Genomic DNA, 24,235 nt, shown 5'->3' with positions numbered 1-24,235 from the left:
TCCAACGGTAAGTTTATTCAATTGATTCATTATTATTAAATTCTCTCTCCCCCCCCCTCTCTCTCTCTCTCACACACACACACTCTCGTAATAGAATAGAATAGTTATTAGATAATTGTTAATTAGTAATTATTAACGAATGCCTCGATATTTTACTTTCTTTATAATTATTAATTAGTTAATTGCAATTATTAATAACAATTGTTAATTAGTTAATAAACAAGATTTTTACGATAATGATAAATGGACTCGAACACGCTCTCGAAGAGTACGAATTAATTCTAGTATCATCTACATACACTAAATTACAATATTTACATATAAATTATTGGCTCTCTTTTTTTCTCTCTTAAGAAAAACATTAAAAAAACTAAAAAGATCAATGAAATACATTTTCAAATTTAATGCTCGTATATGATGCCTTAAAAATTTAAATGTTTATCATCTTATTTTTTTTATTTATTCAGCAACAGTCGGCATATTCGTTACAGGGTGAACGTAGTACAGTGGAACGAGGATCTTTATGAGAAGCAGTTGATCGAACGCACGATGGATGCCTGTGGTGGCCAAGTAGACGTGGTAATCGATTTCGGCACGACATCACGCAATCTTCATCGCAGCATGCAATGCCTAAGTAAGGGCGGTGTAGTGTTTGTGATCAAGGAAGTCGCAGATCGACTACTGCCCAAGTTTAGCCGACGAGCGGAAGAGCGGCAGCAATCTATCAAACCGGTAGAACCGGGTACTTTGGAGCAATTACGGGAGCTGGTGCAACTAGTCGCCTCGGGCGACATCCAGCCGCCTCCGCACACCGTGTATCCCGCCGAGGAAGCTCTGGACGTCGTCCAAAAGCTTTGTCACTCGGAGATCCAGGGCCGCGCGATTCTCCGCTTTTATCCCGCGGACTAGAAGATTTTTCGTTGAAAGATTTCTCCGCGATCGCAGATCAGGCGACAGATTCGACGACGACGACCGAAAAAGTCCGGATCCGGCCCGGGTGATGAGAGTTGTACAATTGAGAGTTACTACGGCGTGTGCGTTTCGAAGTTTCAATATGTAGCTGAGAAGAACTATCGAGTACAGAAGTAACTATATTGCTTCATATTGAGGGCCGGAGATTAGATAAAGCGTTGATACGTGTATGTCCTGTAGGGCGATAGTTTGCGAATGAGGGGACTTGACTACAGGAATGATCTTCGTAGAAGTGACACATAAACTCGAAGAGATTTGATCTACCGAGTCAAAAAGATCTCACAAAATCGACAAAATTTGACGATACACGAATGAAAGAATTGACGAAAGAACGAATAAAAGAGTTGACGAAAGAATGACGTTCTTATTTATATGGATGATCAAATATTAATTGTTAATTTGACAGAATTTTTTTGTAATAACAGTACGAAATACTTTTGAATCCAATTTAATTTCATCAGACTTTTTGTTGATTGACAATTCTTTTTAATGCTAACCAAACGTGTAATATTTGAAGGAAAGTTTTCATATAATAAACGAATTCTTTTCTGTAAAGAACTTTTTTTCGAAAGTTTGCCAATGAAATGAAAAAAATTAGAAAATTATTATTTAATATTTTAGGAATTATCTCACTTTATGCCTTTCTTTTAAGTAACGAGCAATTAACTTTCAGAAATGGGCAGAGATAATAATGTATACGTCAATCCATCACACGGGCATAAGATAACAGCCTAGATAGTACGAAAAAATGACATAAAGCTGTCATGCTTAACAAAAAAGGACATTATCGTTAAAGAAGCGACGCTCTCTATTTTCTATTAATGGATGTCTAATATTTGTCGTTTCTTGGCACAAAGTAAAATCCAAGATAACATTATAATGTATGCATATTTGTGCCGAATGCACTAATGCAGTTATGAGCAATTAATGTACGAGGTATTCTGTTTCGTATTCAAGAATTCTTGAATAGAAACATACTGATTGGAGACACAAAGCAATACAGTTGTGTGTCTCTTCGACACGTGTGAAGCTGTGGTATTAAAACGCGCACGTAATAAGATAATTTCGATGTATGTTGATTATTTTTACTAAGAATTCAAGAGAGTACCAGCAACTATACAAAATAGTCATATTAACTATACTGTTTTTAATATTTATATTGTAGTTAATACGAGTACTTAAAAGTCGTTGGTGCCTAGAAATAGTGATAAAAAAAGGATTAAAAGAAATGAAACAACTTCTAATATAATTGTATTAACTATACTACTTTAATTATAACTACAAATAGCTAATAATGGCTATTTAAAGTTGCTGGTATTTGTAGAAACATCGACAGTATGAGAAGAATTAAAGCTAATATTTTTGCTGAAAACATATGAAGGAATGTCGAGAATTTTCCTATAAGATGTTTTATTGATACCGCTGTATTTAGAGCAGAACAATCGGAAAGAAGTCTGTATTTAAAATGCATTTTCAAACGATCTTTATTTAATTATATTAAATGTGTATATTGTTGAACAATTTTTTTAAATATATATATATATAAACGTGACAAGAATACAGACTTTATAACAACAGCGGTACATTCGATATGATCAGAAGATTTTAGGAGAGACAGATTGAGACAGCGATCATTCACGTTAATTATGTGATGAGAACCAGCGACCTTGTTGAGCACGCATTTATTTCAAGCGATATTCTTTATGTGTTGGCGGCGTATATTGCTATGTATTTTAATTATCGAGAAACTTTGTCGCGACAATAATGGTGACAGATTGATATATCTTGTAATTATTTGAAATATACAGAGTCACTACTAATTGTCACGAATGTTCCACGATAATTAATTGAAGGACACCGATGAAGATACCGCTGACGCAGTACAAAAGTGTACTACTGCAGAACCCAAAACAAGTCCGATATTTATGAGCACACTTCAATGCATACTGCAATGAATATTGCAGCACAGGATCAAACATGTATATTCAATGTCAATTCAGGAATAATATTCGATCGGATGCGCCTGTACGAGCGCCTAGAATAAATTCCCCGTTAAGATAAGGATGTTGAACTGTAATAAATATCTGTCCTACCATAAAATGACACGTCGTCGCTATAGCGAGGTAATCCCGAAACTTAGTAAATAACGTGTCTTGAAAGCTAGGAATACAGTATCAATAAGATTCAAAGTTGTTTCTTTGTAAGGCAGGTACAGAAAAAAATAATCGCTTCATAAATAGACCTAAGAACAATCGCTTCATAAATAGATTCTATTTTTCATGATTTAAAAATTATTAAGACGAGTTCCTTCACAGCACACATCTAGTTAGCGGATATATGCTTTTTCAGACGTTCTAGTGTGAAAGAGTGAGATATATACCGTATCCGTACATAAAAATATTTTAATGAATTGATATACTAAGATATTTAACTATATGTTTAAGTTTCTTAATATGTTTTCCGAATCAGAGGCGAGCATACAAGTATGCTGAATTTAAACGCATCAGTGCTGACCATGCCTGATATTTTCCTATAATTAAACTTCCTTCCGAGGTCTAGATGATCACCTCGCTACATCGTTAATATGCCACTTTATGGTACCATGTGAATATTTACGTAAAGTATGGCGTTACTTTACTTTAAGATTCTATCCGACATAATTGAGATTGTATTTAAAATGAAATGTGTCGCATATAAGAGTGAACGTGAATTGCGTTTCAAGGTCAAGAGAAACGAGCGATCGTATTAAATGACGAGTAGTTGCACGCTAACCGGGCCTTGCCGTCATATCTGCCGATGGTTTCGTGAAACTTAAACACGACATCGCGAATCCGAATCTTATCGTTAACCGGCACAATAATAAGAGCATAATATACTTTACTGAGCGTGTACACTCGTGTCCAGAATATCTCGTTGATCGTCGTTTATCGTTAGATCAGTATTCACCTTTTGCTTAGCGTAAGTTAATGTAAGTTCGTTCGCGTAAACTTGCGACATAATGCTCGCGTCGATCGTAATACAATCGCAAGTTGTACCTCAGAAAGACTGTTCTGTTTATTTTAAATGGTATATTGATATACCCCTCATTTTTAATTTTTATCGTATAATTTAGGCGATAGCTGAGGGTCGTAGCGCATTATGTAATATTATTGTATTTACTGTTGATTGTAACAGTAAACGCATTATTACATTACGGTGATAATATAGCCAATGTCTTATTTTCTTTTTTAAATAACTTTTGTGTTTTATTTTTCTAAATCTTTCCCATAACAATATATTCTATAATCTACATCAAATATTTCAAATTTGTTATATATGTTGCATTTAATTAAACTGTCGAGGATTGTAAATATAGTAATAAAAACGATTATTAAGAAAAAAATCAGAAAAAATCGTACTTTTTATATCAACAAACAAGATATGATATTCATTGCAGTGCCTAGCTACATAATCCAGGTAATCTTAAAATAATTACAGTGTTAAATTTATTCTAGAAACAACAATAAAATGGCATAACAATAATATATTATTCCTTGAAGTAGTAAGTATTATTTACTTGAAATAAAGTATTGATAAAACAGTCTAATACATTCCTACATACAACTAAAATAACATCGGTTATAATTAAGACTAGATCAGTGTTTCTTTTTGTAACATTTTTATTAATGCATTTATCGTCAATATTCACATTTAATATACAATTTTCCAGAAATTTAACATTATATACAAATATACATTAAAAATTACACGTAAAAAATCGATTGTATAATTAAAATATGATTAAATTTACAAATAAAAAAATTATCACAAGTTTATATATGTATACTGATAAGCATATATTATTTATTACAAAACTGGTCTACTGGATCACAATTTTGTTAGGCAAGAACATACGTGCAATTTTCTGTATTATAATATCAATTATTAATATCAGTTAGCAATTCTGTACAATTAAAAATGACAATCCAATTGTTACAAAAAAAATTTTCTTTCTGATTAAGCGGTATCTTTTATATATGCATATATTACATTTAATACATTTATACATGAATATAATATAATTCGATAATTCAATACGTATGTAAAAATTTTTAAAAGTGTATAAATCAAATAATATATAAACCTAAGTACTAGTAAAAAATTTGAAATGTTATTTTCGAGTATTGATGTAAATATCTAATATTTCGATTAATCATCTTTTTGAGATCTTTACGTTTAATCAGATCAGATAAAAAATTCTAAAAGGCTTCTTTTTTAATATAAAATATCAATAATACACATTTTTTATGAGATAATCATAAAAAAACTCAAATATTGATAAATTGATAGTCATAATTTCTATCAATGATTAATAATTCTGCAATCGAGTTAATTATCAGATCTCGGCATAAAATTGTAACGCTATAAATGTAAAACTTGTGCTTAATCTTAAGTTCATCGTTATGACTTTGGTTTAATAGGCGAGCTTAAATAATTCTGTGGAACGTAGCCTTGTTTACCATTACGATTCTCTACCAGCCACCATTCATCATTTCCTTTCTCATCATGAGGTCTGAGCAATCTCAGCGCTTGGCCGTTAGTAATAGGCAATGTGCCCGGCATGTTTCCAGCAAAATCGTACATCGCATAGTAAAACTAAAATTTTATCATGTTAATATAAAGATATTATTATTCCGAAAGATATTAGAAAATTATTAATATTCTATTATATTAGAATATTATACTAACTTCGCCATGTATATTCTGTATATTCTGTATATTCTGTATATTCTGATACACCTGAACTCTTGGCGTTTCGGGAACATTGCTATAATTGTGATATACTTTTGTTTCTTGATCTAATGAAAGCAAATCCTGTAGATGCGACGAAAATACTTTCTTGATTTCTTTCTCTGGAGAATCCAACGACATCAAATTTGGAGGGCTAGCACTTTTTCTGCCGGCAGCAGCGACATCCGATGTGGTTTGATCATGACGCTGATTCTGTCGTTGAACCGGTCTCAATTTTTGAGATGGCAAGAATCCTTGAGTGACTCCAGTGTCGACGTACCATCTCGCCGGATTTCCCATTGGATCCTGCTTTTTTATAACTGCGACCAACGTACCTCTCGTAGCATCCACTTCCAATGTAGATGTACTGGCAATGTCCTCAACCACCACATATAATTTGTCCGCGGTGTATTTTTCTCTGAGCGAAGATCTCTGCTCTTCGGTTTGTTTAGACAATTGCGTTTGACCCTCGTCTATTCGGGTATTCATGCCAGCAAACGCAAAACGCGTTATTTGATTCCATATTAAATTATGATTTACAAGAAATGATTCCAGCACATCTTGTGACGATAGATGCGGTGTTGTCTAAAAAAGAAAATTATGTTTCGTTCATTCTCGAATTACATTAGACTGAAAATTTTCTATTAAAGTTTTAATACCTCGCAAAGAGATATATATTGCTTCGTAATTTTTCCGCTTAATAATTTTCGGGCGCCAGCAAAAGCATTTATACAATTAACCAAAATGTTGGCTGCGGCATCCAGCAAAATAGGTAATTCTTCCAACAATTGTTGATTCAGAGCTTCGTAATTACTCTTAGCAGTAAATAATTCTTCTTGTATCTGAAACATAAAATAAATCAAATAAAATTATGAAAAAAATAATAAAAATGTCTACAATAAAGCATATTAAATAACATAATTACAATTTTTGATTCTTTATATTTCTCACTCTTTGAAATAGCAGCGTCGTAGTCCAACAACTTATCATGCCTCTTTGATACCAACATCGCTGGCCCTTCTAACAACGTCGCTAAGAAATGTAACGGGGCGCTAACTGTCTTCTCGGTATATGACTTAAAGTCCTGTATGTATTGTGACCAAATTATAGATCTTATGTCCTGCAACTTTTTCACCTCGGCAGTTGGACTTCCCTGATAATAATGAACTAGCAATTCAGCTATCGCTTCACCAGATATAGCTTCATCACTCAGATACGTAATACACTGCTCAATATCTTTCACCAATTGCCATGTACATTTCTCTATAGATCGAAATTGTTTCTCGAGCTCCTCAAATTCGGTATCGCTCGCAACGTTTGTCAATCCTAGACTCGCCGACAATCGCGTGCTAAGTCTTGTTGACATTTTTGCCACAGAATGCATACTTAATTTTGACATTTTACTAAATAAAGTATTATCATTATCTAAATACTTTGATACGATATCTCTTCTCCTTTTGTATTCGTTGATATAACTGGCCACATTTGTCATAGCCTCCCACGCCTCCATTATGGCTGCTTTATCTGGATGATTGTCTTCTGTACACTAAAAATTATTTTTCATACAGGAAAATATTATAATGCAATATAACTTTGAATATATACATGCGTATATAAATATTTATCTAAAAAATAATCTGAATTCAATTTCACAAATGCTGCTGAAATTGGTATATATCAATTTATCGGTATATATAACTTCATTAAAATATATATTTCAAAATTGAATTCTACTATCTTCCAAATAATCTATTTATATTCTTTGTATTTTATGTATCTAACGCAATTACTTACTTTTATTAATTCATATAACATTAGAGGATACTTTACAATTCTTTGAATTGGCTTTATCAAAATGGAGCTCATATCAAAACAAGCAATCCGACGACGTAATGTCTCAATACCCTTGTTAAATACTTTCATGATCTCTTCATTACTTTCATACTAAAATACAAATGGATTCGATATACATAATCCTAACTTCAAATAACCTTACATTAGTATATAATACGTAAACCTTACATTAATAAATAATTTTCAATTAAAAATTTCGATTAAATTATATATATATATATATATATATAATACCTTTTTCAACAATGCTAACGCAGCTTCATGATTCCCACAATACTTAACATAAACATTTTTCAATTTCTCGGCCATTTTCACGAAACAAGGGCCAACTGTTTGTAAATTTTCATCACAATCTTTCATAGCTTTCAAAATCATATCCAACAACTCCTCGGCAACATGAATAACTTCCAAAATATTCCCAAACAACGTAGCAACATCGATCCCCTTTGATTCGAGAAAACTTGGATTATATAAATTAAATGTTTCGTATGTTAACTTCAGATCACGAACATATTCTTTTTCAGTTATAACTAATTCCGATATTACATTTTGACGTTGATCTGCATTCTTTTGTTTCATATTTACAGTATTATTGATTGCAGACTCGTTTTCCCACGTTCCTTTTTTAGCAGATACTTCTCCATTTGCAATAATTTCTTTCTGTAATGGCACTCTGCCTGGAGCAGGAGCAGGTGGTGCTGGTCTGTGCGGTTGCGACATTCTCTTTGGTTCCTCATTCACAACAATGTTCGCTTCCTTATGTCTAATCATTACAAAATCTTCAAAGTCTTCTAAATTTGATTCCTTCAAACTATCCAATAAATATTCGGATATCGATTCGGAGCTCAAATATTCTCGTGGACACAAACCAACTAGACCATTCTTATTTTTCACTTTCACCCAATCCTCATTAGTCATTTCCAACACAGTGACACTCTCGCCCTCGTGGACATTTAAATCGCCATTCATTTGTGCATCAAAGGTATATAACACTTTTACAGTAGTATTCGGTTCCAAAGCATCTTTTTTTGCAGGAATTACTTCAGATTGGTCTTGATGCTGCTTTGCTTCTGCACAATCGACTATTATGTTGACGTAAGATAATGGAAAAATACCTTTAGTGATATCGATCATACCCTCTAACCATTCGGAATCGATGTATCTAGTGAGATGCACTACTTCGCCGGCTCCAAAGCTCAGCTCGTTTGGAAACTGTGCATTAAATGGATATAATGTTATAGCATATGGTTTAATATCAACTGAATTTGTATGAGTATTATACTGTGTGCTGTCTGTATTATTAGTTGTTGGCAACGCCTCTGGAAACAAGTCAAAGTAATTTGGAGTAGGTTCAGGCAAGTTTGCATAAGAATTTACAGAGGTTTCACCAAAATCTTTATAAATTGTGCCATTGTGAACTGTCGAAAAAGATGTAAAAATGTTCTCAGTTGTACATGTAATTTGTCCTTGATCAATTATATCTTGATCTTCTTCTATGTAGGATATAAACCCTTCGGGGATTATGCCTTCTCTACCATCTTCCGTAACTCCACGACACCAGCCATCATCCAAAATTTCTGTTACGACGACCATCTCGCCTGCAGTTAAGTCTAATTCTTCGTCGAGTTGTGCCTTTAGTGTTGTTTTTACCTTAGCTCTTTTCCTTATTGATTTATTTTTTGTTTTCTAGTAAAAAGTATCCTTATTAATTAACAATTTTGTACACAACTGATACATGAATATGATACAATCTCTTTTAATATTCTACCTTTATTAATGTTGTATCTAATTCCCATGTATGCGTTAATGGGAAAATTCCATTTTTGGAGTCTATTCTGCCCATGCACCATCCTGAACCTATGTCTCTGACTCCAATTATAAGTTCTCCTAATAATGAGAGAATCTCTGTTTCAAATACTATTTGCAATATTGAAACTTAAAATCTATTGTTATATCTTCTCACTTTTGTTAAAACAATTAATCTAGTATCCTTTAAAAAATTCATGGTGCAACAGTATGTCTTATATCAGTAAGCTTACCTTCTGCAAAAGATAAATCTCCAACTTCTTGTCCGGGAAAGGTGGCTATAGAAACAAACAGTCTTTCTGTTTCACCAAAAGGAGGAATTTCCACTTTATGCAGGTGATTTAAGGGAAACTTGCCAACTCTGTCTTGTGACTGACCATGGCACCAGTGCTTGTCTATGATCTTGTGTATCTGAAACGAGGATAACAGACCAGGTTCTATCACTTTCAACTCTTTACACTTGACTGCTCGTTAGACTAGGGTCGTTAGGTTAGGCGTCAAGCGTTTGTTAGTACCACGAAATATTGTCCCTTGGGAAGACTCAGCTCTTCATCGACGGTGGTAAAGAAGTCGTGTAGCACCCTCGCCAGCGTTCCCGGCTCCATTTCCGCTGCGACACACTCGCATCCGTTGAACTTGCGATACTACGTCCAGTATATAACACTCGAGCAGTGGCGAGCCAGGCCAGCCTGAGCTAGCCAGTGGTGTGGCGTAGCGAGGCGCCTGACAGCCGATACTGCTCCGATAAGTGGCTGTCACGTGGCATACGCTATTATTGCGTGAATTGAATTACGTAGCGATTAAATTATGTGCCATTATTGAAGGAAAAACCGTCCGCGTGTCGAATAAATGAATGAAATATTAGTATTTTTCGCAATTGGAGTATGTTGTCTGAAATAATGGATAATTGATAACGATCAATGACAATGTGTGAACGAGAAAATTTAAATGTTTTTGTCAGCAATAAAGATTTTATAGCGAATTAAATTGAACGCAGTGCGTACTAATACATATTGAAGTCATCGTATGTAGATTAATGTAAACATGTGTTTAATATAAATATAGAAACGGGTTAAAATATAAAAACGGTATAGATCACGAAATCTTCAATACTTACGTAAAAGACGTTTTTCAAATTCGAAATATATTGCGTTTCACTTTTACACTCAGATTAAATCAGTAACAACGGTTTTAATATACTCCAGTGCGCACGAATGCGTCCAGCCGAATTCGCTATTAATCATTTATAGTAAAAATTTTTTAGCATTCAAAACTTCGTTTATAAACAAAATAAGTGCAAAGTGTTCGGACGCCTTGAATAATATTCATGCAAAATTTAATATTTTACAAATACAAAAATCTTTTTTATTATTATTATTATATTAATTAGATTAGAATAATATTTATAAATTTCAAATAAGTTTATATTTAATACGAAATTCAAGATAATCGTGATGATTTCTCGGAAATATAAGTTTAAGTGTTTTTTTTTTAACAATGAACTTTAAGCTTTACGTCACTTCATGTACGAGCTGCGTGTCGCGTGTATCAAGTGTTATGTCACGTAGTATTCGTGGAATCAGCTGAGCCGGCTCGCCGGCTGTGTGGATTGCGTGGGATTGCGGAGTCAGCGGAGATTGATTCGCGCTTATCGTTCTTTATTTATTTCGTGTAATTAAAACGATGTATATTTAGTACATACGCGTGTTAATATTGTACGCATCGATAGTTCTTATGTGCAAAGTTATATCATGCGAAAAGGTCGTAGTCGGGCATTAATTGACGTATCTAGACCTATTTTTGCCAGTAGTGAGGTTAAGACAGCTGACATAACCTCGCCACAAGTGGACCATCTTTTATAGAAAATAATAAAGAGTAATAAAATAATGAATGGACTTGTGTGATTACTCATTATTTATAATTTTCAATATATCCATGTAAATCGTTTTTCTTACGTATTTATTATATGTTTTCGCGCGACTAATAAAAATTAAAGAAGATTAAATTATTTCTTTTCTTTAAAAATGACACAACTCAAAAAATGTTTTTGAATTATTATTATTATAAATGAGTCAGATGAAGATATTCTATTAATCAAAAGTAAATCAACTTAAGTGAATTAATTCACAGTCTGACCACCAAATAGTACTTGTGTCATTCTTAAAATTTTTAAAGAGATCATAATACTTACTTTCTACCAGAGTGACATATTTTTAATTGTATTGTTTTTGTTAATAAAAAGGAAAGTCTTCTATAGAGAATATTTAGATTTAAAAAACAGTTTTGATGATCGAAATTTGAAAAAGAAATTGTTTTATTATGAATTCAATCATTTTAGCTAATCAAGATAAATAAATATAAATTATTAATAATATTTCAAGTCAGTCAGTTTTGATGAGTTGTTCCATATTTATTATAATTTTTAGAATATCAAAATCGTTGTAATTAAAAAAAAATGGTTGTCAAAAATTGTGATAGAAAAATGACAAAAGTAGCATTTCATTATGTTTCTACGAATATATTCTTTTTATCCATATTTTTTTATTAGTCAATAATTTCCTGTTAAGTAGAAAAATAAATTTTCCTCTTTTCTCAAACATTTAACTTTTTTCGTTGTGTCAGATTTGAAGTAAAAGAACAAAATGATCTTATATATACATAATGATACTACAATGATATTAAATATTTTGTACTATTCATTTAGTGATTGTTATATTAAGTTTTGGGATTGACAATATTTTTACAAAATGCATTGCATATACAAGATTATAAATATTACACAACGGAATCTGCAAGTATGTAACAAAGTTGATACAGTGCACAAGAGATCAGGAATATTGTTACAAAATATTATTTGCCGTTTGAATCACGACTCCGAGGAATATCTATCTGAAGAAAATGAGAAGAAGCAAAACGCATACGTCAAGCTCACTAGTCATTACTTAGGCATTGCAGTCGGTGGACACAGGACGTTTATTTTACAACCCTATATAAAATGGGGCAGAGATAAAAAGAGAAACACTTCGCCAGAACTACAAATGGCTGAAGCTGTAGCACTAATAAATACTCTACCTAATTGGTGTGTAGTTGGAACAAAGTACTCCCCGTTACTTACACTACAGAGGAAACATCTGCTGGGAACTGGCGCGATTGAGAATCTAAAGAAGGACTTAAGACAATGTCCAAATCCCACTGCCATATTTATTAGCACTAATCTGTTGAAATTTGTCCAAATCAGCGAACTGGAAAAGATCTTTGGTCTACCAGTGTATGATCGTTACTCCATAGTCATTCACATATTTCGTGAACATGCGAAGACTGCAGAGGCAAGGTTGCAGGTAGCCTTAGCGGAGATACCGTACATTCGGAAAAAGATATTTGAAACGTGCGTTACTCGCAGTGGCACGATAAACGTGACGGAGGAGACAAAACTGTTGCTCGACAGCAAAGAGAAGAAATTGAAAAACGAATTGAAGAAGCTGCAGCAGCATCGACAAATAATCAGGAGTCACCGTAAGAAGCATGGCTTCCCCACGGTTGCTGTAATCGGTTACACAAACGCAGGAAAAACTTCCTTAATAAAAGCGCTCACGGATGACAATTCTCTACAACCTAAAGACAAATTATTCGCAACCCTTGACACAACCGCGCATCAAGGCATTTTACCCAACAGGTTAAAAATTTTGTACATGGATACTATCGGGTTTATTCAAGATGTGCCGGAAACTCTGATTGAACCATTCATTGTGACTCTAGAGGATGCCATGATCGCTGTACGTTGGTTTTATATTACCTCTCCCTCTCTTCTCTCTTACTAGTCGCTGTTATTTTTTTTTTCTTTTACACAAATTTCCCAATTTAAGAATTCTTTTTCCTAGGACGTAGTAGTTCACATATACGATGTCAGTCATCCTGATATGAAGGCGCAATATCAGCACGTCCAGCAGACGATAAAACCGATGTTGGACGCTCGTCCAATAATCGACGTCGCCAATAAGTGCGATCTTGTTCAAAGCGACTGCATACCCAAGGATGCAATTGCCGTCTCTGCTAAGGATCTGACAGGTGCGATCAGAATTTATTGTCGTTGTCTACACAGCATAAATCATTCGAGCAACGTTGCGACATTCCAGAAATGTTGCTACAAGCTTTTATGTATGGGCTTTAATGAACAACTTTAAAACAATTTAAATATTTATAGGAATCGATTTGTTGCGCTTGAAGATACAGGAAGTCCTTTTAGCCTCGACTGGATTATTAAGCATACGTGTAAGGGTAAAAGCAGGCAGTTCTGCGGCCAGCTGGTTGTATAAAATGACGACAGTGACGAACGCCGAATCAGATCCGAACGACGTTCAGTATTTAATTATGGAAGTGATTGCCACTACGGTCGACATTCAAAAGTTCAAGAAATTTTTAAGAGAATAAAAAAATTTATACCAGTCTTTACTGTTTTTCAATGTTCTCTTCTTTTTACATGATGGAAAGAGGCATTTTTTATTGTGAGGTTAGCCTTATCTATTTTTTTTTACGATTAAAAGGATTATATACGTAGATTATCTATCAATCACGATATTTGAGTAGTATTTAACATCATAATTTTACAAACAATTTTCTTCTAGACGAAAGACCTTTTTAAATTCCTTGTGTCAGATATATTAAAAGTCTTTAATACTAAATTGCATAATTCACGAGCAGTAATTCGCTATTAAAAATGTATGAAAAAAATATATAAACGTATGTATCGCCATTTTTATCGGAGAATTTTACATATAAATATGTGAATTACTGAGAACGTTTTTTGTTTGAATGAATCACGCATACAGAACGCACTTGAAAATCTTAGAAATATCCTTAGGCGCGGCATGCTGCCAAGAAGTCATTTCTTTTAACAGCTCAGCATGTACACGTGCTCAGCACGTGTTTCTCTGCAATCGGCAGACGACACGACTTAAAATTTTAACTGAGAGATACTGAAAGTTAGAGCTATTAACGAGATTAAAGACTTTATTACAGCACTTAGGTACAGGCGATGCAAGTATACAATTTGTAAAGTTTGCTTTGTAAATAAGATTTCATACTTAAAGCGAAGCTTGTCGTTCGTACTCTGAACTTTTCAATATTCATTTTGTAATATTTCCATTGATATTCACACAAATGCTGTCGTTGATTACAAAAAAAAGGGACGTTCTTAATAAATTGCATTCTATACGAAACAATTACAACAAAAATATTAAAATAGATTTAACAAAAACAAAATAAAAGTTAGTTCTTTTTGTAAAATATGAGAAGATTTAAAGAATTATTCAATATGAATCTAAACAACTTTTTATTCTAAATAAAATCATAAAACTTTATTTTTTAAAAGTTCCATACTTTTCAAGAGTATTTTTTTCATAATAACATATATAATCCAACAAAAATGCATTTTGTCAGAGAAATTTCCATAAATTTTCTCGTTTCTGAGGCCATAATAATTGATCATATCATACCGTCGTATAAATATTAATGTCCTTTTGACAGAAAAAATTAAAACCTATTCAACGAATTGTGAATTTTTAAACTTTTTATTAACATTTCCATTTTTTTTAAATAAAAGTTTAATGCATTCCTCACATGGCTTCGTGCTTCTCGACCAAGGAAAATACGATGTTATTTCAACGTTGCAGATGGCATATGTATCTGGCGAGAAGCACTGAAATAGGAAGAAGAATCTTCAAAAAAGGAACGTTACTTCAGGTTTTCGCACAGAGATATGTGGTCTGAAATTTGGCAAGACAATCGATTTACGTCTGGATCGTTGCCCGATGGAAAAGATCGCCTCGTTTAGTTATCGCCGTCGTTTTATTAAGAGTTCCGTTTGTTTGCTTTATCTCTCCGCTCGTGCGAGTGTGTCGGCGATCAACCACCGCGAAAGAAACTTCACGACGAGGGTGCCGTCACGGCGCGATGTATAATTCATAGAACTCGATGGCTCTGCGCGTCCAAAGGGTGTCCTGATAATTTTATATGACAATAGCAGAACGAGATTTTTTTTTTTTCACAATGACGCTCTCTCTTTTTTTATCTAATCAAGGAGACTTAATCCATTCGTTGTAATCTCTATAGTCCACTCCAACTTCTGTCTTTCTGAATGCGCCGAATAGCTGTACGCCGACAATGAGCACAATTTTACAGTCGTAAAACTCAGTCGAGAAAATGTTAAACGAACGCGAATCGGAGGGTGATTCTCAACGAGTCGCGACAGCTCCGTTCTATGCGGGCGATTCTCGACTGTAAAACTCTCCAGTACGTACTAACCCGAGCAACGCGTCATTAATATCCGGTGACGGCGGGACACCCTGTGTGTAGCCTTATAAAGTGCCCCGGCAGAATTAATCGCGCCGCGCCGCGCCGCGCGGAGGAAAAGTCCCGGACTCTCTCCGCGCGTCGTCCTTCGGTTGTGGGAATTAATGAAGGATTGATATCGCGATTATGTTGTAGCAATAGCGTAGAAGAGGGTCCGGCGATGGGCACCGTGTGGACCGATCGGCAGCGCGGATCGTGGCGGTAATTAATTGCAGGCATGACGGCGCTTTAACGTCGTTAATTTTAATTATCTCGATCGGAATCCGCTTGTAGCGCGGAACGCCGCCCGCGCCGCTTTGCGCTCGCGCTAATTTCGCGCTCATACTCGCTTCCGAGAAACGCGTTAACAATTCTTGGAGTGAGCTCCATCGAGAATGGAACGGGAGACAGGGGAAATACAGGGGTATCTTTCGCAAAATTTGTCACACGTCGCGACTACGCTAATGTTACGACCACTCTTGTGGCCGGGAATCGCGACGCGATACACAGCCTTGACAGGCTGTGTTTGGATTATTAAAGCGAGTCAAGTAAAAGCTAATTATCGCGATGGTCAGCCAAATGACAGATCAGGATCCTGCTACCTGCCTATTAATAATTCATAATTCTTTGTCGCAATGCAGGCATATACATATACAAAGCGAATAACAAGACATCAGCAAAACTGCTGTTACAAGCTTGCCAAGTAGTTAGATTACAACAGGCAAACTTGAATTAACAGAAATAGCGAAGCATAGCAGTTTTGCACACTACATAAAGCATTAACTCACAAATCAATCATATCATAATAAAAACGTGGCGTATAAAATTAACAATATTAATGTGTATCTAGCAAATGTATATCGAGATGACACGAGTAGCAGTCAAAGACCCCGTTAATTGATAAATTCATCCGAGCACAGCTTTTCATTTATCAAAAAAAGCTACATTAAGTTACACGTAACGTACTCGCTAGTTGTAATTTTCCACTCAACAGTATACTTATGTTATGTTACAGTATATATACGTATAGTTGTAATAATAATAATATTGTTGAGTGGAAAATTATAATTAACAGGTACATTTCTCTTCTTATCTTCAAAACAAACCTGTCGGAAAAGTGGCAACGATGACGGAGGTTTGGTACGATGGTCCATTATTCGCTACCAGCCCAGCAGGTCCAATCGGTGTTTATTTAAACACGCTTTAAATACAAAGCTGCGGCTTGACCGAGGCCTATCGCGCCTGCCCTCGGCAATTAAGCGAACGATTGGCTAACGAACGTCGATCGCCTCGCCGAGTGCGCGGCTCGTGTAACGTAATGACCGTCGTGCTGATTTGTTCGCCGTTACGGATTCAATTACGGGCGGCTTGCTCCGGTATTTTGCACGGCGCGGCGCGGCGCGGCACGGCCAAGCGTTCCGAGATCAACGGTGGAAATTAAATTAAACCTAACGCCGCCGTACGCTGGTACGCTACGCGTGCATAAATAACGAAAGTGACACCACCATCGGCCCGGGACCTAACGAACATAATCCGATACTTGCGTTGTTTTAAGCGCCGTTTGGCCGCACGCTCCCGAGCAAACTGCGAAGCTGGCTGCTAAATGAAGTTCAGATCAAACAAGGGTTGGCGATAATTGACTTTAACTGAAACACCGATCGGTTAGCGCTGATCATTTTTAACTCTCTACTGTCCAATGCAACTTTCAAGTCACATATCCGTTTGTTCCGATTATTGTTTGCATTTTATTGTTAGCAAGAAAATGCTTTTTATACGCATACTTTCTAAGTAAATAGATCTACTGTATATTTTATTTAAATTTAATTTAACTTGTTTGTTATATGTATATTGAAGATTTTTTTCTTGAAAGCCTGAAATATTCTAATTTATATAATTTATATAATAAAAGAGATTTAGACACGTATATTCATATAGTCCGTTCTTTATTATAAGATGTCTTAATAAGACACTGTACAGGATGAATCAGAGTCGTCGAACCAACTTTTTATCCTATGAGAAAATTATCGACTTCATACCTAATTAAATTATAACGTGTGTAGTGTATTATTTTCTCAAGTAAAAAGCTGATTCAACGACTCTGATTCACCCTGGGCACATATATGGATCTGCAATTGATTTATGACATCTTGAAACTGTGCCTAAGACGGACTTGAAGAATCAATTACAAATACTGGTCTTACAGTCGTCTAAAAATCAATTTTATCAAAACTAACCTTTTTAACTGCTTAAAAATTTTCGTGATGTGCGCAAATTATCCCGCGGAAGAATATAGGAAATGCGTTGGAATATTTCGTTTCTCGTATACATAAATATTCTCACATCCAACTGTCATCGCGTCTAAGAAATGTCTGGGAATTGAAAGACACGAAAATTGAGTTCAACGATGTTTGACTTTTGCAAATGTAAGCTCTCCCATGTTTAATCGCTTGAAAGGAGGCATGGCATGGTATGTCTAAGGTGTGAAGTCAGCAACGTAAGGTGGGGCCTGTTTCGCGGCCGACATTCGCGGCTCGGTTAGTAACTCTCGAGTTTGAGCGGCTGACTTCAAAGGGACGCGAAAAAATTCGTGCGCGATTGACCTCGAGTAAGGGAATACCTTCGCGAAACGAACAACGCGATTCCCTCCCTGCGAATTATCCCCTTCCCTCTGTTTCCCATCTTTCTTTCCTTTACGTACCTTATTCGCGTAAGAGATCGAACATTGAGCAATACATGCATTTGCATACGCGCCGTATCTCCCCTCCAGCTTCATTCACGTTCTTGTCATTGCGACTTAACGCGTGTCGTCTCGCGCGTGCAGTCATTTATCGTGAGGTTTATATCGGGTGTTCCGCCATTACCACATCAATGTTTAATCCTGCTGGTTTGTTTGGGATTAAAATGTAACTAATTTTCTTACTAGTGTTTTATTTTTTCTCTAATATTTAATGACTTTATCTGTTATAATTTGAAATGTTTTTTTTGTGAAAATTTGTTTTGTAATTTTTTAGATATATATTATATGTAGATCTAATAAATAATGATCGTATATAGTAAATTTGAACATTAGACTATTAGGGTTAAAGATAAATTGAGAATTTTTATACACTGGTAACTGGTTATTGTGGAATAACAAGATGTTCTCTTCCTGAGCTGAACTTCAATATAAATAAATGTACAAATTGTATTAAAAGAATTTTTTAATTTTTTCTCGTTACTAAAATATAGTTGAAAGTCACGAGCTTTTATTATTTATTTAGATACAATATTATATGAAGATAACAATTTTTTCTCATTTTTTCAAACTTGATTTTTGTAAAAGAAATAATGCAAAAATTATCCTTTTAATTATTCTTCGTTTTCTTAACATTAATATTATGTTTCTCATATGAAACAGTAATTTTATAGAAAAAAGTAGGAAATATGAACATATGAATTTACAATTATACATATTTATATGTTCTTGTATACAATTTTTTATACCTGATACTAATTAAATGTGTGTGCATGGAAAATAACATCGTATATTCGAAAAAATATAAACAAGAAGAAATGACAAAGAAAAGGAAAATTTACACATTTTCTATATTATATATATTTAACACTCACATTAGTATCGTATTGTATATATTCAATATTTTGTATCAACAAAATGTAAAATTAAAAAAAAATATTTTTTAAACAACGTGTATACATAAAATGTTATAAATTTTATATTCTTTTTATAATTTAAGGTACGGTCGACGATTAATACCGGTACCAAGAAGAAAAACGAAAACGTATACAATATGCGCCCTGGATTATCTCCCGGATCGCTCGATCTCTATAATTTATACCAACTTTCTCCCTCCCCCCGTGACGCTGGCCTTGGCTATGAGAATACATATCGTGTGCAACCCTTTTGGCCTCTTCGTATGGTACGTCCCTGGCACCGGCAAGTCGCGCGATTGGCCGTCCCGCGGGCGTGGGAGCTCCGCGGGGGTTCATGGCTTGTCGCACGGTTAGTACAACTGCGCTGGGGGTGGATCGAGGCACGCTGGACGGCTAGTACCTGGAGATAGGGCGAGACGGGGGTAGGTAGGCAGAAGTGATAGCCGGTCGGCGCAAGTGCGACGGGGAAGCGGCGGGGGTGAGGGGCGTATCGCAGCCTGGCGAAGCCCAGTCGAGTCCCGTGAGTCCGGGCAAGCACTGCTATCGAGTAGGTGGCATCGTGGTGGTGGTGGTGGTGGTAGTGGTGGAGGTGGTGGTGTTAGGCGTCGTCCGGGACCGAGGAGAAAGAGAGAAAGAGAGAGAGAGAGAGAGAAAGAGAGAGAACCGCCATCGAATACCGCTGCCGCCGCCGTCGTCATCATCGTCATCGTAGTCATAGTCGCGGTCGCTGTTGTTGCCATCTTCGTGTTCTTCGTTATCGTCGTGCTACTGCCGTCGAGGCGGTGCGTCGCCGTCGCGCGCTCGGTAAAAGCCCAGCCCCGACGAAAAGGAGTAAACAGCCTCCCTCGTCTCTCTCGCGCCGCGAGAGAGCGAATGAATGGAGAATGAAAAAGGCAGAAAGAGCGAGAAAGTTAACGTGAGCGAATGAGCGAACGAAAGAAATAGAGAGAGAGAGAGAGAGAGAGAGAGAGAGAAAGAAAGAGAGAGATAGATAGATAGATAGAATGTGTGAATGGGAGAGATGGAGAGAACGTAATGTGTGATTGCGAATCGAGAGGAAAGGAGAATAAAGCGTTCTCAGAAGTGATAAAGAAGTACTCCGTCTCGGTTGTTATCCGAAGGGAAAAGAAGAGGACGCGCCTACCGGTCGTGCGGCGCGCAAAGTCTCGTCGAGCCGTGCCTCGCCGGCGACGAGGTGGCAGAGGAGGAGAAGGAGGAGGAGAAGGAGGAGGAAGAAGAAGAAGTGTAGGAGGTGTAGGAGGAGAGACGACGGCAGCGAGAGCTGTCACTTCGATCGCCATTTTAGCGCCGAGGAACGACTGTATCAGATACGCACATCGGGGCCTCGGCTGGTGCCTGGTGCGTGCCGACGACGCGCTGCAATGGATACGTCTCGCCTGATCCGTGTCGCCCTCGCCGTACGTTCAGCACTCGCGAGTGCTTGCGACCTTTCCCCTCCCCTCCTCTTCTCTCTCCATCCCTCCCCTCCTTAAGGGGACGCGCGCTAAAATCTGAAACTCGCAAGGAAGCGCGACGCGGCGCTAAATCGCGCGAATGTATTCGGTATTTGTAGGCGATTCTTATATATTTAAGAATCTTAAGTACAGCCTTAGGATATCATAAGTCATTCATAAATATTGGGTGCTTTCGATTTAGACACAAGTCAACGCAAGCCTCGTTCCATCTTTCTTCACATTTAGTGAGTAATAAAGACAGAATGACATTTATGTCGACTTGTGTCATCAAATGAAAAGTACTTACTAGCGTCTTGAGACATTCCTTAAAATGATCTTGAAATAAGAACTGTCTTCATCATCACGTGTCCATCGCGATTCTTCTTGGATTGGATTGTATTTTTTAATTCTCGATATCTCGACTATAGCAACGGGTTATTCGAAGTGAAAATTTAGACGACTGTTATACAATCTGTGCGATTGATACTATGGGCGATATTTATAATCGATTTTTATGGACTTTCTACCGTAAGCCGTTATAGATCAGAAACCAGGAGCAAGTTGTAAGTAGGTCAGCAATGTCATGTCCCATAATAAGTCAATAATCAGTGACTACAGGGAGATGGCCTAATTCTATTGCTTACGATTTAAAATTTTGATTACGTTATAACTGACTAATCATATAATGTATTATTTGTCCTGTGAACTACCACTCTTCTGATTAGCGGCTGAAATATTGTGACGTAATGATCTAATGTTATTTATTCTTGATGTAAGTTTCCTAAGATTTATGACTGTAATTCTGCCTTATCACTAATCTGATATGAGTGATGACTAACGGCTTATTGTAGAAAGCCCATTACATTTAAGACTGTCTGAAGTACAATCTTAAGATGTTATGAATCAATCAGAGACCCGAATATATCTTGAGACACTACTTAAGAGGGTCTTAAAGTAAGAATGGACTATAAAAACCGCCGTATAAGGTTTTTATAAATCAGTAGATGAAATAACTTGAAATATTTATCTATTAATCAACATAAAAGGTGAAGATTTACTTGCATTTTATACTTTAAACAAGACGCTTTAGAACTTAGGTGTTGTTTTCACAACTGTAATTGAGGATTAATTTTGTGAGAGAAAAGACCTGATCTTGTCTTCGTGTCTATTTGATAAATACGTTCCTTTTGATAAAACCTTTTTAAGACAAGACGAGATATTAATTCTTAATGTTTCATCGAGAAACATTTTCGATCTATACTAGTCTAGAACGATGTTGCATGCAAACGCGGGTTTTCTAGGCCATTGCGTGCAGCACGCCGCGATAGTGAGTGTATCTCAAAATTTGTGCACTAGTAATTCGAGTAATCGCTGAACGTTAGTGCGGCCGATTTCTAAAGTCTCTACGACGAGTCGTAAATCTTTCGAACGCGACGTACTATTCGCGCGCTTCTCGCGAGTTGCGACTTATCGCGAAGGTCGTTTACGCGTCCGACCTACCACTAACTTCATTCGGTTCGCGATTCGACTCGAACGTTCGTTACGGTTATGGCGTGATTTTTCGGTTGTGGTACATTGCCCGCGGCAAACAATAACGAATATTAACGATATTGAATTAATGAATTTTAGAAACGATATCGGTAACCGGAGAGTTGAAAACGGGCGATTCGATTTCCCTCGTTAATTTCGCGAAAACAACATGCAGCTTTCAAATGGACGGTACGCGTCTTGTCGACTCGAATTCGTGGTATTAGACGGCAATGAAGGAAGAAGGTAAAAGGATAGTAAAAACAAGGAGAGTAAAAAGAGTAGATGGAAAGAACAGTGTTCAGATATGCACGATGGATGCGTGAATGACGGACAACAGAGATAGATAGATAGATGAGAGAGAGAGAGAGAGAGAGAGAGAGAGAGAGAGAGAGAGAGAGAGAGTGGAAAGAAAGTGAGCGAACAAGTGGTAAAAGGAGACAAGATGAATCAATGGGCGAGAAGGAGAGAAATAAATGAGCGAATGCGAACGAGTCGAAAGAGGAGGAAGCTAGAGTCGGAGAGAGAAAGAAGTGTGCGTGAGAGAGAGAGAGAGAGAGAGAGAGAGAGAGAGGGAGGCAGGAAGAGAGACAGGGAGAATACGAAAGAAGCACGGCGCCATACTGGCTCCCCGCGATTTCGCGACCGGCGACACGCACGCATGTCGGCTAGCCGGCCGGCCGGCCGGCCGGTCAGCCAGCAAGCGAGTGATGCTGTTTCGTGATTCGCAATTCGCGCCGAAACGACGGACACGGTCTGATCGATCGCGTTCTCGAATGCTTTTCTAGATGCCGAAGCGGCGACATCTGTTCCCGTGTGTTGCCTCCACCACGCACCTGGCCGCGGATTACCCGGAAATCAGCGATCGCCCGTCCCCGTCAACCGAGGAAAGCCGCCCCCTACGGCGTACGTAAAAGGGACGAGAGCGGAATACGCGTGTACGCGGCGCCGAGAGCCGAGCAGCCGAGAGGAATCGAACGGGCGCTCGCTCGCGCGCGCGCGCGCGCGATGATTCTGCGCGGCTTAGGACTGTTTCGTGAGTGCGAGTGAGATGGACGAACTGATAGAGTGAAAACGCACTCTCAGGTGTACACGCATACACGCGTGCAACGCGCGTGCGTGTCGGACCGCCGTCATCGGTGAGAACGACAGGATTGTTTGAAGAAAAAGAGCAGCGAGAATCGCCGAGTTGTGATGTTGGGCCCCGCGGCAGCGACGGGTTCCTCGTGGTGATCAAGTGCTCCGCTACGTATATAGTGCGTTTGCGAGGGGAAGAGAAAGAGGAAGAGAAAAGAAGAGACAGAGAGGAACGACGCGTCGGAACCGACGGTCACGAGGCGACCCGGAATAACGATATAATAGCAAGCCCGCCGGCCGTGTGTGAGTGTGTATTCGCCGTTCGGAACACGAGGAACGTGTCGAGAACAGGGGATCCCGGGTGACGTCGGGGGGGCGCGTGCAGAGCTGACTTTGTCCCCCCCCCACCCCTGCGCCTATAATCGGCACCCTTGAAGGCTCGCCGCGGTGCTGAGGAGAGGATCGCTCGCCGATTTTGCGGTGTGGTCTAGGTAAGTTTTCAAGATGTTTCTTACGCTTCTCTCTCTTTCTTCGTCTAACGATTTAAGGGACTATCTACTTCGCTCCGAGTTTATAGCTGTGTAAGTACTCGCAATCAGCTGACAGTGAAAACTGACAGTTACGAATAATATTTTTGGTTGTTTTAGAGTACTACATCAATGTATTTGTTAGTAATAAACAATTGTTAATTTCATAATTGTTATAGAAAATAATGATTTAATTTTATTTAAAAAATTGGTACATTGTTTTAATTCAATTTAATTGTTTTAATTAAGTCAAGGATTCGTTGGAATTAG

General features: G+C 37.1%; 4 protein-coding genes across 8 annotated transcripts in view; 3 read left to right on the top strand and 1 right to left on the bottom strand.

Moving 5' to 3' along the window:
* The window catches only part of LOC108747825, a 21,134-nt gene extending 16,941 nt beyond the window's left edge, over nt 1–4,193 (top strand). For 3 of the 4 annotated variants that reach the window (XM_018485659.1, XM_018485661.1, XM_018485657.1), the window contains exon 4: nt 468–4,193. In XM_018485659.1, coding sequence (XP_018341161.1) covers nt 468–909 — 442 coding nt within the window. In that variant the 3' untranslated portion in view covers nt 910–4,193. The remainder of the gene's footprint in view (nt 1–467) is intronic. The other variant, XM_018485658.1, reaches the window with a different exon arrangement.
* Nucleotides 4,194–5,336: 1,143 nt separating this feature from the next.
* Nucleotides 5,337–10,234, bottom strand: LOC108747868 (dynamin-binding protein-like). Its single transcript, XM_018485752.1, has 9 exons — nt 9,918–10,234; nt 9,636–9,813; nt 9,365–9,483; nt 7,831–9,282; nt 7,537–7,686; nt 6,668–7,288; nt 6,402–6,584; nt 5,701–6,327; nt 5,337–5,607 (listed from the first exon to the last, which is right to left on the bottom strand). Exons 1-9 carry the CDS (start codon nt 10,005–10,007, stop codon nt 5,413–5,415), a joined length of 3,615 nt encoding a protein of 1,204 aa, XP_018341254.1. The 5' UTR covers nt 10,008–10,234; the 3' UTR covers nt 5,337–5,412.
* Nucleotides 10,235–10,972: 738 nt separating this feature from the next.
* LOC108747616 (putative GTP-binding protein 6) lies at nt 10,973–13,839 on the top strand. 2 transcript variants are annotated; one of them, XM_018485202.1, is made up of 4 exons: nt 10,973–11,073; nt 12,107–13,175; nt 13,281–13,467; nt 13,604–13,839. In XM_018485202.1, exons 2-4 carry the CDS (start codon nt 12,150–12,152, stop codon nt 13,828–13,830), a joined length of 1,440 nt encoding a protein of 479 aa, XP_018340704.1. In that variant the 5' UTR covers nt 10,973–11,073; nt 12,107–12,149; the 3' UTR covers nt 13,831–13,839. The 2 variants fall into 2 exon arrangements, with proteins under 2 accessions (XP_018340704.1, XP_018340703.1); XM_018485201.1 differs by having other exon boundaries at nt 10,973–11,277.
* A 5,875-nt stretch (nt 13,840–19,714) lies between these two features.
* LOC108747553 lies at nt 19,715–23,924 on the top strand. The gene is made up of 3 exons (XM_018485111.1): nt 19,715–19,729; nt 19,807–20,184; nt 23,150–23,924. Exons 1-3 carry the CDS (start codon nt 19,715–19,717, stop codon nt 23,273–23,275), a joined length of 519 nt encoding a protein of 172 aa, XP_018340613.1. The 3' UTR covers nt 23,276–23,924.
* Nucleotides 23,925–24,235: the final 311 nt, after the last annotated feature.

The sequence above is a fragment of the Trachymyrmex septentrionalis genome, unplaced genomic scaffold (assembly GCF_001594115.1).
Source record: "Trachymyrmex septentrionalis isolate Tsep2-gDNA-1 unplaced genomic scaffold, Tsep1.0 scaffold20, whole genome shotgun sequence".
In the NCBI taxonomy this organism is placed as follows: Eukaryota; Metazoa; Arthropoda; class Insecta; order Hymenoptera; family Formicidae; genus Trachymyrmex; species Trachymyrmex septentrionalis.
The sequence above is the reverse complement of the archived record's forward strand: the minus strand, read 5'-3'. Positions and strand labels throughout refer to the sequence as shown.

Bases quoted from the DNA above. Each gene is read 5' to 3' on its own strand.
- LOC108747868 (XM_018485752.1), bottom strand. From the start codon at position 10,007: ATGGAGCCGGGAACGCTGGCGAGGGTGCTACACGACTTCTTTACCACC. The intron at 9,814-9,917 runs GTACTAACAAAC...TCCTCGTTTCAG, and splicing joins CCAAGGGACAATATTTCGTG to ATACACAAGATCATAGACAA. The intron at 6,585-6,667 runs GTAATTATGTTA...TTTATGTTTCAG, and splicing joins AATATAAAGAATCAAAAATT to ATACAAGAAGAATTATTTAC.
- LOC108747616 (XM_018485202.1), top strand. From the start codon at position 12,150: ATGCATTGCATATACAAGATTATAAATATTACACAACGGAATCTGCAA. The intron at 13,176-13,280 runs GTACGTTGGTTT...TCTTTTTCCTAG, and splicing joins TAGAGGATGCCATGATCGCT to GACGTAGTAGTTCACATATA. The intron at 13,468-13,603 runs GTGCGATCAGAA...AAATATTTATAG, and splicing joins CTCTGCTAAGGATCTGACAG to GAATCGATTTGTTGCGCTTG.
- LOC108747553 (XM_018485111.1), top strand. The intron at 20,185-23,149 runs GTAAAAGCCCAG...ATGCTTTTCTAG, and splicing joins GCGTCGCCGTCGCGCGCTCG to ATGCCGAAGCGGCGACATCT.